The sequence below is a fragment of the Molossus molossus genome, unplaced genomic scaffold (assembly GCF_014108415.1).
Source record: "Molossus molossus isolate mMolMol1 unplaced genomic scaffold, mMolMol1.p scaffold_m16_p_13, whole genome shotgun sequence".
Taxonomy (NCBI): Eukaryota; Metazoa; Chordata; class Mammalia; order Chiroptera; family Molossidae; genus Molossus; species Molossus molossus.
In genome coordinates, this window is record NW_023425348.1 from 82,368,429 (window position 1) to 82,381,729 (window position 13,301).

The 13,301-nt window shown below is 42.8% G+C and overlaps 2 protein-coding genes across 8 annotated transcripts in view; one reads left to right on the top strand and one right to left on the bottom strand.

The window, feature by feature from the left end:
- Window positions 1-706: 706 nt before the first annotated feature.
- On the bottom strand, window positions 707-7,246 carry HARBI1 (harbinger transposase derived 1). Its single transcript, XM_036258835.1, has 3 exons — window positions 7,143-7,246; window positions 5,611-6,425; window positions 707-1,300 (listed from the first exon to the last, which is right to left on the bottom strand). The coding sequence occupies exons 2-3, from the start codon at window positions 6,278-6,280 to the stop codon at window positions 921-923; spliced, it is 1,050 nt and encodes a 349-aa protein (XP_036114728.1). The 5' UTR covers window positions 6,281-6,425; window positions 7,143-7,246; the 3' UTR covers window positions 707-920.
- A 315-nt stretch (window positions 7,247-7,561) lies between these two features.
- The window catches only part of ATG13 (autophagy related 13), a 41,472-nt gene continuing 35,732 nt past the window's right edge, over window positions 7,562-13,301 (top strand). The window contains exons 1-2 of one of the 7 annotated variants that reach the window (XM_036257816.1): window positions 7,562-7,911; window positions 8,335-8,385. The gene's annotated coding sequence lies outside the window, so the exon portion shown is untranslated. Of the gene's footprint in view, window positions 7,912-8,269; window positions 8,386-13,301 lie in introns of those variants that run through there. The other 6 variants (XM_036257815.1, XM_036257817.1, XM_036257820.1 and 3 more) reach the window with 6 other exon arrangements.

Below are 13,301 nucleotides of genomic sequence, written 5' to 3' on the forward strand. Positions count from 1 at the left end.
AATATTCCTTCGGTACAAGGAATTTCAAAGCTGAATGGGCAAACAGACATTCTAACATCAGTGTGATCTATGATGTGAGCTGTTAAAACTTGGGTGACTCTCCTCTGTCCATCAATTTATCAGGGTCTTTAGATCTCCTGGTTTTTAAGGCTAGCTTGCTATTTTATCTATATTTGACTTGTCTTCCTTAAGTTGATTGGGTTCTTAAGCCCATTTGGCCTCTAACTCCTACTCATGGTTGGAAATAGGAGATTGGAGTGAGATAGTTCTCCCTAGGAAGTAGGTCCGAGCCACAGCCCAATTATTGCAAAGACAGAGGTTTCAGACTGTCCCAACATCTTTTTTGTTTTTGTTTTTCTTCTTTTCTAACATCTTAAAAACACAAAGCTGCAAAATTAGATTAGTAGCCATTTACCTATGTCAGAAGACCAACTTAAAGTTACTTTTTACACTTGGCCTCAGATTATGCCTATATAGGCAGCAAAGTAGAAAAGTTAAAATGCCATCCAAATAATTAAAGAAAAATAAATAAATAAATATTGTTTTCATTTGAAATCTCCAGATAACTAAAACAAAAAGAAAGTTCTGGCTAGATGCCATTTTCCCCTTTGCTTTGATGTTGTAAGCACAATCATAAACGTTCACAACCAGTGAGCTTTCAAATAACTGATGTTTAACCTGGAGTTCAATGCATAGTAGGAAACTGTTGTCCTGGTTTTGGTTTAGCTAGTAAAATTACAAATGAATCAAGATATTCTGGCATAGCCCCAACTCTTCTAAAAACACACACAGATTAACTGTCAATTTGTGACAAGTGTCCACAGTCATGCTAGATGATGAAACGGTGTGGTAGTTGGTGAGGGGGAAAGTTTGTCACAATTCTTTCTGGAAAGCTTCCCTCCTCCTCCCACCCTTTCACATTAGCTAAAATTGGTAAGCATCAGCTCCTGACGGATCCGGTCAGCCTCTAGGTCCAGGGACTCCATGTGCTCATACTCTTCCTCGGGGGGCTGTTCCATGGGTCCTGTCATTGGAGAGGACCAAACATCCATCCCATGCTCCAGGGAGATGTTATGGAGGACACAACAAGCCAAGATGATGTGGCTGGACTTCTCTGGTGAGTACTGCAGTGCCCCCTTGGATCCATCCAGGCAGCGGAATCGGGAGCACAGGGTTCGGAAAGTCTTCTCAATCACACTGTGAGTTGCAGAATGAGCCATATTATAGCGATATTCAGCTGGAGTTTCATGAATGTGAAGAGGGGTCATAAGCCAGGTACGGAGAAAGAAGGAACTGTCACCTGTGGGGAAGGCCCAAAGAAATCATAAATGACCACAGTTCGAATACAAACAAAAATGAAAATCTAGGGACATATACAAAGAATGGACAAGAAAATGCAATAGCCCCTGGAGCCAAAGTGCTCCAGAAAAACCAAGAGAGAAGTGCTCTGGCAAAGAGAAGGTATGCAAGAGTCACAAGCAGGTAGATATGAGTCTTGGCTGGGAATATCCCTGGTTAATACCAACAGAAAAAAAGGCTGATAGTTAAAGAAAGCCAAGTCTGAAAAAATGTGCAAAAGAGGTAAAGGCATTGGAGGAAATAAAATTCCTGGATTTTCTGATAATAAAAAGTTTAGTAAGGATCATCACATAGCAAACCAGTTTTCAAAATCTCTAAAGGGCGACTGAGCAAGAGAGAAAAAGAGAATTCTGCCACAATATCGCAAAATACTTGTGAAAAAAATTTCTAATTTTACCATTAAAATGTCAGGTCTGAATGTACTACCTGGGGATTTCAGAGTATTTCATAGTAATTCATTCTCCTGGTGCTAAGAAGAATAAAATAAAAGTCCCAGGATCTGTGGTAGAGACCAGAATTTAGGTGTCTTGCCTTCCTAGATACTACATTCACTAGCACAACACCTTTGCAACAGAGGAACTGGTAGAATTTTACATTAACAAGGACAGCATAAATAGCAAGAAAGAAATAAAATCAGCCCTGGCCAGTTTGGCTCGGCGGTTAGAGCGTTGGCCCATGGTCCAGAGAGACCCGGGTTCAGTTCCTGCTACGGGCACGTACCTCGGTTGCAGTTTGTTCCCAGCCCCGGTTGGGGTCGTGTGGGTGGCAGCCAGTCAATGTGTCTCTCTCACATTGATATTTCTCTCTCTTCCTCTCTCTCCCCCTCTCGCTCTATCTAAAGATGAGTGCAAAAGTGTCCTCGGGTAAGGACAAAAATATAAAAAAATAAAATCAGAAGTCAATTAAAATAATATACATGAGGCATTTCCCTTAGGTGACCTATCAAATAATATTGGGAAGTACTAAAAATAAAACAAAAACTGGGATGCAGTGTCCTAACACAACAGTACGATGTTTCTATAATGTTTAATTGTCTTGACTCATTACATCTGGCAGATGAAATGTCTCACACAGAAGCACAGCCTCTTAGAAATCTGAGACAAACAGGCCCTAGGAGTACCAACTTGAATAACTGCTGTTCCTGATTCATCATCAATTTCAGTAAATAGTTATGGAGAGTGCCAGGCACTGTTCCAAAACATATAGTACCCCTTTCTTTCAGGAGCTTACATTGCTAAGAACTGAATTGACTTTATATATTTTTAAAATAATTTCTCTCTAATATTTTAAAATATATTTTATTGACTTTAGAGAGAGAGGAAGAGAGAGGGAGAGAGAAAGACATCGACGTCAGAGAGAAACATCTATCTGTTGCCTCCTGCACGTATCCTGACTGGAGATCAAACCAGCACCCTTTTGGTGCACGGGATGATGCTCAACTAATTGAGCTGCACCAGCCAGGGCTCGATTAACTTTATTTATTTATTTATTTATTTCCTCACCTGAGAATATTTTTCTACTTATTATCAGATAGAGTGGGAGGGAGGGAGAGAGAGAGAAACATTGATGTCAAAGAAACACGTCATGTGGCTGCCACCCACACGACCCAACCAGGGCTGGGGACAAACCTCAACTGAGGTGCATGCCCTTAGTGGGAACTGAACCCGGGTCTCTCTGGACCGCAGGTCGATGCTCTAACTGCTGAGCCAAACTGGCTAGGGCTGTTTTATTGATTTTTTAGAGAGAGAGGAAGGGAGAGAGAGAAAGAAACATCGATGTGCGAGAGACACATCAATTGGCTGGAGAAGTTTCTCTTTTGTGAACCAGTAAGCACATTAAAGAGAAACAAAGCACATTAAAAAGAAGTGCTGAGTGTCTATTACATGTTAAATACTGTGTTATGAATATGTACAGTGCAGATATGATTAGTGATTTGTTTGTTTTTTTTAATCCTCACCCAAGGACATTTTTTGTTCAGATATTGTGGGAGGGAGAGCGAGGAAGAGAGAGAGAGAGAGAAACATCGAGTGGTTGCTACCTGCACGACTCAACCAGGGCCGGGGACAAACTGCAACTGAGGTACGTGCCCTTAGCAGGAACTGAACCTGGGTCTCTCTGGACCACAAGCCGACGCTCTAACTGCTGAGCCAAAACGGCCAGGGCATGATTAGTGGTTTTATTTATTTTTTATTTTCTTATCCTCACCCGAGGATATTTTTCCATTTTTTTGTACAGATAGAGTGGGAGGGAGAGAGAGGAAGGGATAGAGTGAGAGAAACATCGATGTGAAAGGGACACATCGAGTGGCTGCCACCCGCACGACCAACCAGGGCCGGGGACAAACTGCAACCGAAGTACGTGCCCTTAGCGGGAACCAAACCCGGGTCTCTCCAGACCGCAGGCCGACGCTTTAACCGCTGAGCCAAACTGGCCAGGGCTGATTAGTGGTTTTAAAAGAGAGGTCTTCGAATCCTTAATGTCTTTTTTCATGTCTCACATAATATGTTGTATATAAGATAACCCTTTTCTTGTTCACATCAGAGTAATACTTTAAAACCAACCAGTCAACCAACCAACCAAACGAAGCTGCCAGGCTCAAGGGGTTTTTTTTGTTTGTTTGTTTTTAATCCTCACTCGAGGACATTTTTCCATTTCTTGTTCAGATAGAGTGGGGGGGGGGGGGGAGGAAGAGAGAGAGAGAGAGAAACATCAACATGAAAGGGACACATCGAGTGGCTGCCACCCTCATGACCCCAACTAGGGTGGGGACAAACTGCAACCAAGGTACGTGCCCTTAGCTGGAACTGAACCCAGGTCTCTCTGGACCGCGGGCTGCCGCTCTAACTGCTGAGCCAAACTGGCCAGGGCCAAAAATAATATCTTTTTACAATACTTTACGGTGAACTTAAATATATATTGCCTAATCCTCACAATAGGTATTACTGCTATTGATATTTTTTCACCATTTTACAGATAATAAAATCTAAGGCTCAATTGTATGGCTATTTAACAGATCTATAGTGATAAGTATTTTGGCTGCATTTAAGAAACTGTTTTTGTAGGCCAAACACTACTATAATGCAAATTCTTATATGTAATTTTGTTTTACACCACCAATATTCATAATTATGAATACGTACCTCCATGTAAAGTCTTAGAAGTGGAAGTTCTGGGTCAAATAATATGGTTTTAAAACTTTAGTCCTGGCCAGTTTGGCTAAGTGATTAGAGCATCTGCCCGCAGACCAAGAGTCTCAAGATCTATTCCGGTCAAGGGCAGGTACTTAGGCTACAAATTCAATCCCTTCCTGGTCAGGGTCATGGAGGAGGCAACCAATCGAGGCGTCTCTCTCACATTGATGTTTCTCTCTCTCTCTCCCCCTCCCTCCCTTCCATTCTATCTAAAAATTAATGGAAAAATATCCCTGGGTGAGGATTAACAAAACAAAACAAATAACAAAAAAAAATGTTAATAAGTGTCTTTTAAATGGTGATTAAAAAAAAAAAGTCCCCACCCGAGGACATTTTCATTGATTTTTAGAGAGAGGGGAGAGAAACATCAATGGGTTGCCTCCCTGCACATGCCCCAACAGAGCCAGGGATCAAATCCAAAACCTAGGCATGTGCCCTGGCCAGTTTGGCTCGCGGCTGAGCGTCGGCCTGCAGACCAGAGAGTCCCGGGTTCAGTTCCCGCAAGGGGCATGTAACACCAAAAAAACAAACAAACAAAACCTAGGCATGTGCCCTGACCAGGAAATGAACCCAGGACCTTTTGGTGTACGGGACGACGTTCCTACTGACAGAGCCACACTGGCCAGGGCTAAATGGTGATTCTAAAACATTAAGGCTCAGCCCTGGCCAGTTTGGCTCAACAGTTAGAGCGTTGGCCTGTGGTCCAGAGAGACCCGGGTTTGGTTCCTGCTAAGGGCATGTACCTTGCTTGCAGTTTGTCCCTGGCCCTGGTTGGGTTGTGCAGGTGGCAGCCACTCGATGTGTTACTTTCACGTCGATGTTTCTCTCCCTCTCTCTCTCTCTCTCTCTCTCTCCCCCCCTCCCACTCTATCCGAACAAAAAATGGAAAGATGTTCTCGGGTGAGGAGAAAAAAATAAATAAATAATTAAGGCTCAGAGTTTTTAGCTGAGGTCTCAAGAAAAGGACGGGACTGAAACTCAATATAGACTCCCATATTTCATTTACTCTGCTACATAATTCTATGGCTACAAAATGAAGCATTTCCACCTGCAAACTTACCAAGCAGCCAGCTATCTTTGTACATTCCAGCTTCAAACTGACTACTGAGAGAAGACTGTTGCAGCACAGCATAGTCCTGTAGGCTGCCTGGCCAGTTTGTCTCCACAGTCATTAATGCTCCTCTGATGTCACACACCATCAGGCAGTTTAAAGAATGTAGACCTTTGCGATTCACATAGGAAAGGTCTTCAGCATTTGGTGCCTTGATTGCCACATGAATACAATCAACCACTCCTATTACCCCTGGCATCCCAGCCAACCCATAGAATTCATCCTTCAGAGCCTGAATGGAGGCTTCATCAGCTGGAAAGCGAATGAACTGTGAGGCTCTTTCCACAAGTGCTTCGGTGACATTGGCAACACATCGACTCATAGATGCCTGACTGATTCCAATAGCATCTCCCATCCGAGTCTGGAAGGAACCTGAAGTATAGAAGCCCAATGCTGCAAGGATCTGTGTCTCTGGGCTAATAGCCCTAGATCTCTGAGTAGGTCTAGAAAGACTTGCTCCCAAGAGCTCCACCAAATAATAAATGAATTGTCGAGGAAAACCATACATGGACATCAAGTAGTCATCAGTCACATCATCCAGCTTAAAACGGTCCAATGTCCGGTGACCTCGGCCATACAGTAAGAGATCACAGTCAAGCACTGTTATTGGTATAGCCATGGTACATGTAAATGTTGACTCTCCCTCTGCTACTTTTCCTGAATTCTTTCCAGTGAAGACGTTGGTGCATGAAGGTATTTAAAGAAGTGTCAGAATTCAACAGCTAACCATCAGTTAAATGGCTCTGGCATTTATAATCTTCTTTCTGTAAAGGTTAAAAGAAAAAAAAAATTAGAAACCTACCAAAGACTTTAAAGTGATTCAAAGGTTACAATAACTCCTTTTCTCAAATTTCCATTTTGTTCAAGCAAAAGGTGCTACACTTACATAACTCTGGGTTTTTCTCCACTAGCTCATGACTGCATGACAGTCTTTGTTTTGGTTTCAAAGATAATGGGAGTTGTATTTCGGTGGCTCATTTTCTGCCTGGCATTTGAACTGGGGAGAGCAAAAGATTAATGGAGGTGATGGCATAATTATCCACAAGATAAAAGAGGTCTGCTCTTAACTATACAGGCCACGAAGCCGCTGACATAAGTCGTAACTACCCAGGGCAGGGATTAGTCACGGTGGCTTTCATTACCCAAAGCCCTCTGGCTCCACCTGATAAGTACGTGACAAATGGGGGAGGGGGGAGAGGGGGCTGCTCAAACCTGTTTAACAAGGGAGGAAAGGGGGAAAAACCACCCACGACCCAGGCTGATGGTTGTGGATTGTGTGTTCTAATAATCCTGAGGCTGAGGGCTAGGAAGTACAGAAGACCAAACACGTTAAAAAGAAGGTGCGAAAGAAGACGTTGAGAGCGCTAGGTTTGGGAGGAAACTCTGCCGCTTTTAAGAGGCGCCTTAAATATGGAATACGGAATATTCCGTAAATCTGATTGCGCCGGCCACTCAAAATCAGCTAAAAGTCGGTCACCCACCTCACGGCGGCTGCCAGGTTACCAGTCACACTTCCCACCCACCCGGCCTGGCCCCGCCCTCCTCCGGAACCGGCTGTCGCGCACAATTCGCCACGGCGCTCAACAGAGGCACCGCCCCTTCCGCGTCAGCGTCCGCCGCAGCCGCGTCCTCACTTGCCACTGCTGCAGTGACTTGCGGCTCGCTGGTGCATATTCCTCACGCTGCCCAAATGTTCTAGCTCTCTCAAAGACCAGGTTTTTTATGTTTTTATTTCTTCTGAGACGTTTGGAAATATTGGATATAAATGAATATGGAAAGGAAATCAACTTTTATGGGAATTTCGAAGAGGAAAGAGATTAAACATGCCGTCCATATGTAGCGAAAGTGCGACTGAAGTTAGACAGCTGTATTTCCCCGGTAGCCCTCTTCCTCCCCCCGCCACCCCCCCCTCCGCGTTCACCGAAGCGGATGAAAACAAACACTAACGATGGCGGCGCCGGGAAGCGACCGGCTGCTGGGCTTAAGGCAGGAGTGATCGCTTGAGCTGTGAGGAGAACTTTAAAGCGCTCGGGTCGACGTGAGTGCGATTAACTCGCTCAGTCCCGACAGCGAATACCAGGGCCTGCGAGCCGCGAGCCTCCTGAAGCGTGAGGTATCTATCTGTGACCGGCCGCTGTCACTGCTGCTCCGGAGCGCGGAACCCTCAGCCGGGAGGCGCAGCTGGCCGGCCCCAGGCCCCGGCCTTCGTAATGAGAGCCCCGAGCCACTCTTTGCGTCGCAGCTTTGCAGGTGCTAACTTTAGAGGGGATGCCCCCAGATCTCTCAGCGCCCCCGGGTGGGAGACTATGGATCTGCGACCTGTCGGGTACCTCCTTGGGAACCTGAAGGTGCCTTAGACACAGTTCAGTCCCCTAAGCTTTCTTTGGGAAGTTGGGTTGGTGTAGGCTACATTGGCCCTTGATTGTTCTCAGTCTTTACAAAGATCCCAGAGCTTTCTTCTCTATTTTATCAGTTCTTTGGGTTAAGTCCTAAGGGTTCTGGAGATGATTTGTGGGTCCGTAACTCCGGGGTTGGGTACCAATATGAGTGAGGTAGGTTTTTACTCAATCAAGATTTGCTGAGTGCCAAATATGTACTCCGCGTGTAGGTGAGGGTGACTGTTGACTAGTGAAAAAAGGGACCCAAGGTTCACGACTATCTTCTTACTGGCAGTGGAACGACCTGTGGAAACCTGCGATCCATTCTCATTAAATAAATCTCTGGGTAAGTGGCTAAGCACCTTCTTGGGTTCATCACTAACTCATCTCAGTTTTCACTTTCTCAGTCAGTCAGTTCCCAGTTTTCCTGGTCGGTTCAGCGTAACATTTTACTGTAAGTATTCCTCTTCTGGGCATCCCACCGCCAGAGAGAGAACAAGAGAGAGGAAAAAGAGGGAGAGAGATAGGGAGGATTAGTATGAAGGAATGAGTATTAAATTTTAAAAAGTACCTATTTTCTTATTCTTAGTTTAAAACTCATCTCCTAGCCCTGACCGGTTTGGCTCAGCAGTTGGAGCATCGGCCTGAGGACCAGAGTCCCCGGTTTCGTTCCAGCTAGGGGCGCGTACCAATAAATAAATAAATAAATAAATAAAAAACAAAACTCATCTCCTAAGGTGGTATAATTTATTGAACACCTTCAGTGGGAGATGTGCAATAATAAGAAACAATAATAGACCCTTCCCTTACACTAAACTAACTTCCAGACTTTTGTGTTGTTTTTATGAGTGTTCTTTCAGGTGTGGGTATTGTGGCTCCAACTATACTACAAAGTTTTTGTTTTCATCTGAACAGAAGTTTTATAAATGCTTGTGGAATGGAATCTGGAGTTAATATTTTTTATTTATTTTTATCCTCACCCAAGGACATTTTTCCATTTTTTGTTCAGGTAGAGTGGGAGGGAGAGAGAGGAACAGAGAGAGAGAGAGAAACATCGATGTGAAAGGAACACATCGAGTGGTTGCCACCTGCATGACCGACCAGGGCCGGGGACAAACTGCAACCGAGGTACGTGCCCTTGGCAGGAACCGAACCCGGGTCTCTCAGGACCGCAGGCCGACGCTCTAACCGCTGAGCCAAACCGGCCAGGGCTTGGAGTTAATATTTTTAATAAACAGTGGATGATGAATAAGTACTGGAGCAAGTGTCACATATACTGATTTTTATTGTAAGATACATGTAAATTAATGCACTGTTTTCAAATGGTACCCCATTGGGTATAAAATTAAGGCTATGGCAACTTTTGAGATATACATTTCATAAAAATTATAAACCACTCGGTTTTCCATGACTGTACTTACACCTGACAGTTTTTTTGTATATTTGTATTTTTTTCCTCAAGAGTGGTTATTAAAATAGAGGCAAAAACTGCAGATCTTCAGCAACTAACCACTTCAGATTGTAATGTTTTATTTAAGGACTAGATCAGCTGGACACAGTGGAATCCTATATCATAATACTGGAATTATACTGTCTTGAGGTGGGGGCAATAAATCCCCCCCCCCCTTGTCTTTCCTTACCCCATCCACCCAACTGCATTAGTTTATATCTTCCATGATGACTCAGCAGATCTATTCCCCTAAATGCAAAAAAAAAATAGCCTAAGACATTACCTTTTGAGTTTCCAAAGACCTAAGTTCTACTATATAAGTGATTTTTAAAGGATATTTTTGACTATTTTGAAAAAGCACCCCCTGTAGAATTTATTGCACCTTGTGGAGAAAAGTTATTTAATCTTAGCAATGCCTAGAAATCCCTAAAACTTTGTTTTTAAATATTTATTTTCCTTTTAAAATCCTTTTTACTTTGCCCGGCTGGTGTGGCTCAGTGATTGAGCATCAACTCATGCACCAAGATATCATCGGTTGGATTCCTGGTCAGGGCACATGCCCAGGTTGTGGGCCCAATTTCCAGTGGGGAGCATGCAGGAGGCAACCAGTCGATGTCCTCTGTCATCAGTGTTTCTATTTCTCTCTCCCTCTCCCCTCCTCTTTCTCTAAAAATCAACAAATAAATAAATAAATAAATAAAATCCATTTTACTTTATTATAGAAGAGGAGAATAATTACATTCGTAACACTTGTTGGAGAGCTACCTTTATTATTCAACTTAATTTTTAAAAATTGATTTTAGAGAGGGAGAGGAAAGGAGAGAGAGAGAAACATCTATTTGTTGTTCCACTTATGCATTCGTTGGTTGCTGCTGCTTCTTTTTTTTTCATTGATTGCTTCTTGTATGTGCCCTGACCGGGGATCAAACAACAACCTTGATGTATTAGAATGATGCTCTAAACAACTGAACTACCTGGCCATGGCCTTACTTTTTTGTTTGTTTTTACTTTTTGACTGAAAGAAAAGCAGAGGCTCACATTTAAGAAGTGCAGGCTGGCCCTGTCCAGTGTGGCTCAGTTGGTTAAGTAAGTAGTCCTGTGCACCAAAAAGTTCCCTGTTAGATTTTCTGTCAAAGTACATACCTTGGGTTGTGGTATTGATCCCTGGTTGGGCACTTATGGAAAGCAACTGATCGATGTTTTCTTTCTTTCTCCCCACCTTAAAACCAGTTTTAAAAAAAAAAGAGGCAGGCTGTTTAGCTAATATTTGAGCTGCCATATTGCTTAGGTATTATTTTTTATAGTCATCTTATGAGAAACAAAGATCGAATGACTTGCCCTATATACCATTACATATATATTAGACTTTGTTTTATTATTCAGATCCTCTCTGTTTTTATTTATATCTACTTGAGTTCTCAAAGAGGTATGTTGAATCTTCAGGTATATTTTTGGTTGTATCTAGCTCTCTAGTATCTCTAGGAATTTTTTAAAAATGTGTTTTGATTGATTCTAGAGAGAGAGGAAGGGAGAGGGAGAGAAACACTGGTAAGAGAAACATGGATAGGCTGCCTCCTGCCCACCCTCTACTGGGGACAGAGCCCGTAACCTGGGTATGTGTCCTGACCAGGAATCCAACCAGTGACCTCTTGATGCACAGAGGATTCTCAGTACACTGAGCTACACTAGCTGGGTTCTGTAGGAATGTTTGCTTTATGTATTTTATTGCTATATTGCTTATGTATAATGGTTTATGGTCCTGGCTGGTGTGGTTCAGTGGTTAGAGCATCAGCCCCTACACAGATTGATTGCAGGTTCTAATTCCAGTCAAGGGCACATACCTGGTTTGCAAGTTTGGTCCCCAGACTCAATCAGGGCGTGTGCAGGAGGCAACTAATCGATGTGTCTCTCTCAGATTGATCTCTCTCTCTCTCTCTTTTTCTCTCCCCTCCCCCTGTCCCTCCCTCCCTCCATCTTTCCCTTCCTCCCTTTCTTCCTCCTTTCCACTGTCTCTAAATATCAATGGAAAAAATATTCTCTGGTGAGGATTAACAAAAGAAATAAACAAAAAGATTTATGGCTATTACGTTTTCAAAGATTATCATTACTCACTATCCCTTTTAATCTTGTGTCATCACTTTTGGCCTGGAATTCTGTTATAAAGATTGCTACTTCTGCTTCCTTTTTTTCTCCTCTTTCTTTCCTCTTCCTCTTTTTTCTTTTTAATCTGCTTCTTTCTTTTTTTTTTTTATCCTCACCTGAGGACATTTTCCCATTTTTATTCAGATAGAGTGGGAAGGAGAGAGAGAGAGAAACATCGACATGAAAGGGACACATAGAGTGGCTGCCACCCGCACGACCCAATCAGGGCCAGGGACGAACTGCAACCGAGGTATGTGCCCTTAGCGGGAACCGAACCCTGAACTGGGGTCTCTCTGGACCGCAGGCCGACGCTCTAACTACTGAGCCAAACCTGCTAGGTCTGCTTATTTCTTTACTTTCAAATTTTCTTTGTAATTCTTTTAGGTATGGAGATTATTTCAGTTGTTTAAACTTTTCTGTTGTTCGTGATTTGTCTACAAATAACTTTCTAAATGGAATAAAGGATCTTTATATTTTAATAGTAACTCTGATCCCTGAAGGAGGGGAAATGACTGTTTTGTTCAGTTGCACTTGAACTTGTACTTAACCATTTTTTTCTTGTTAACTGTTCCAGATTTATAATATTGAGCTTTTAAAGCCTTAATCCAAAACATTAAAAATTCTGTTAAAAATTGGAAAGCATAGAAATTATATAATCTCTTGCCAAATTATTCAGTTGTTTCTTTTAAATTATTTGCCCTTTCCTTCATTTTATCATGTGTCATCTTTTTTTTTTTTAGTATGTTTTTTTTGATTCCTGAGAGAGAGATAGAAACATCTATTGGCTGCCTCTTCCGCTGGGGATCGAGCCCACAACTAGGGCATGTGCCCAGACCAGGAATCGAACCAGCGACTTCCTGGTACATGGGTTGATGCACTTGAAGTTTCTTTCAGTTGAGCCTCACTCATACCTTGAGTTACTTTTTAAAAAATATGTTTTAATATTTATTTTTAGAGAAAGAGGCAGGGAGAGAGAGATAGAAACATCAATGTGAAAGAGAAACATTGATCAGCTGCCTCCTGCACTGCACCCTACTAGGAATCGAGCCAAAACCCGAGCATGTGCCCTGACCTGGAATTGAACTGGGACCTCTCAGTCCAGGGGACAACTGCTCAATTCACTGAGCCACACTAGCCGTGCCTGAGTTACTTTTTGATACTTCACACTCGGGTGTGAATAGGATAACCAAGGATCACCAATCACTTGATGAGAACCTGTAACATGGCTGCCAGCATTTAAAATATATCTTTTTTTTTAAACTTATATTTATTGTTGAATGTATTACCGATGTTCCTCTTTTTTCCCTCCTTGACCCCCACCTCCCCATCCCCGCCCCCTTCCTGCTTTCCCCACACAATTGTCTGTATCTATTGGTTATGCATATTTGCATATAAGTTCTTTGGTTTCTCTCTTCCCACTCCACCTCCCCGCTTCCCTTTGAGGATCATCAGTTTACCAATTTACAACCAATTTGTACTTCCTAATCCCTTCATCTTTTACACCCAACTCCCCTCCCATCTGGCAACCAACAAAAAGTTCTCTGTGTCTATGAGTCTGTTTCTGTTCTGCTTGCTCATTTTGTTTGTAGATTCAGTTGTTGATAGATATGTATTTATTGCCATTTTATTGTTCATATTTTTTATCTTCTTCAAGAATACCCATCAACATT

Bases quoted from the DNA above. Each gene is read 5' to 3' on its own strand.
- HARBI1 (XM_036258835.1), bottom strand. From the start codon at position 6,280: ATGGCTATACCAATAACAGTGCTTGACTGTGATCTCTTACTGTATGGC. The intron at 1,301-5,610 runs GTAAGTTTGCAG...CCTTCCCCACAG, and splicing joins CAAAGATAGCTGGCTGCTTG to GTGACAGTTCCTTCTTTCTC.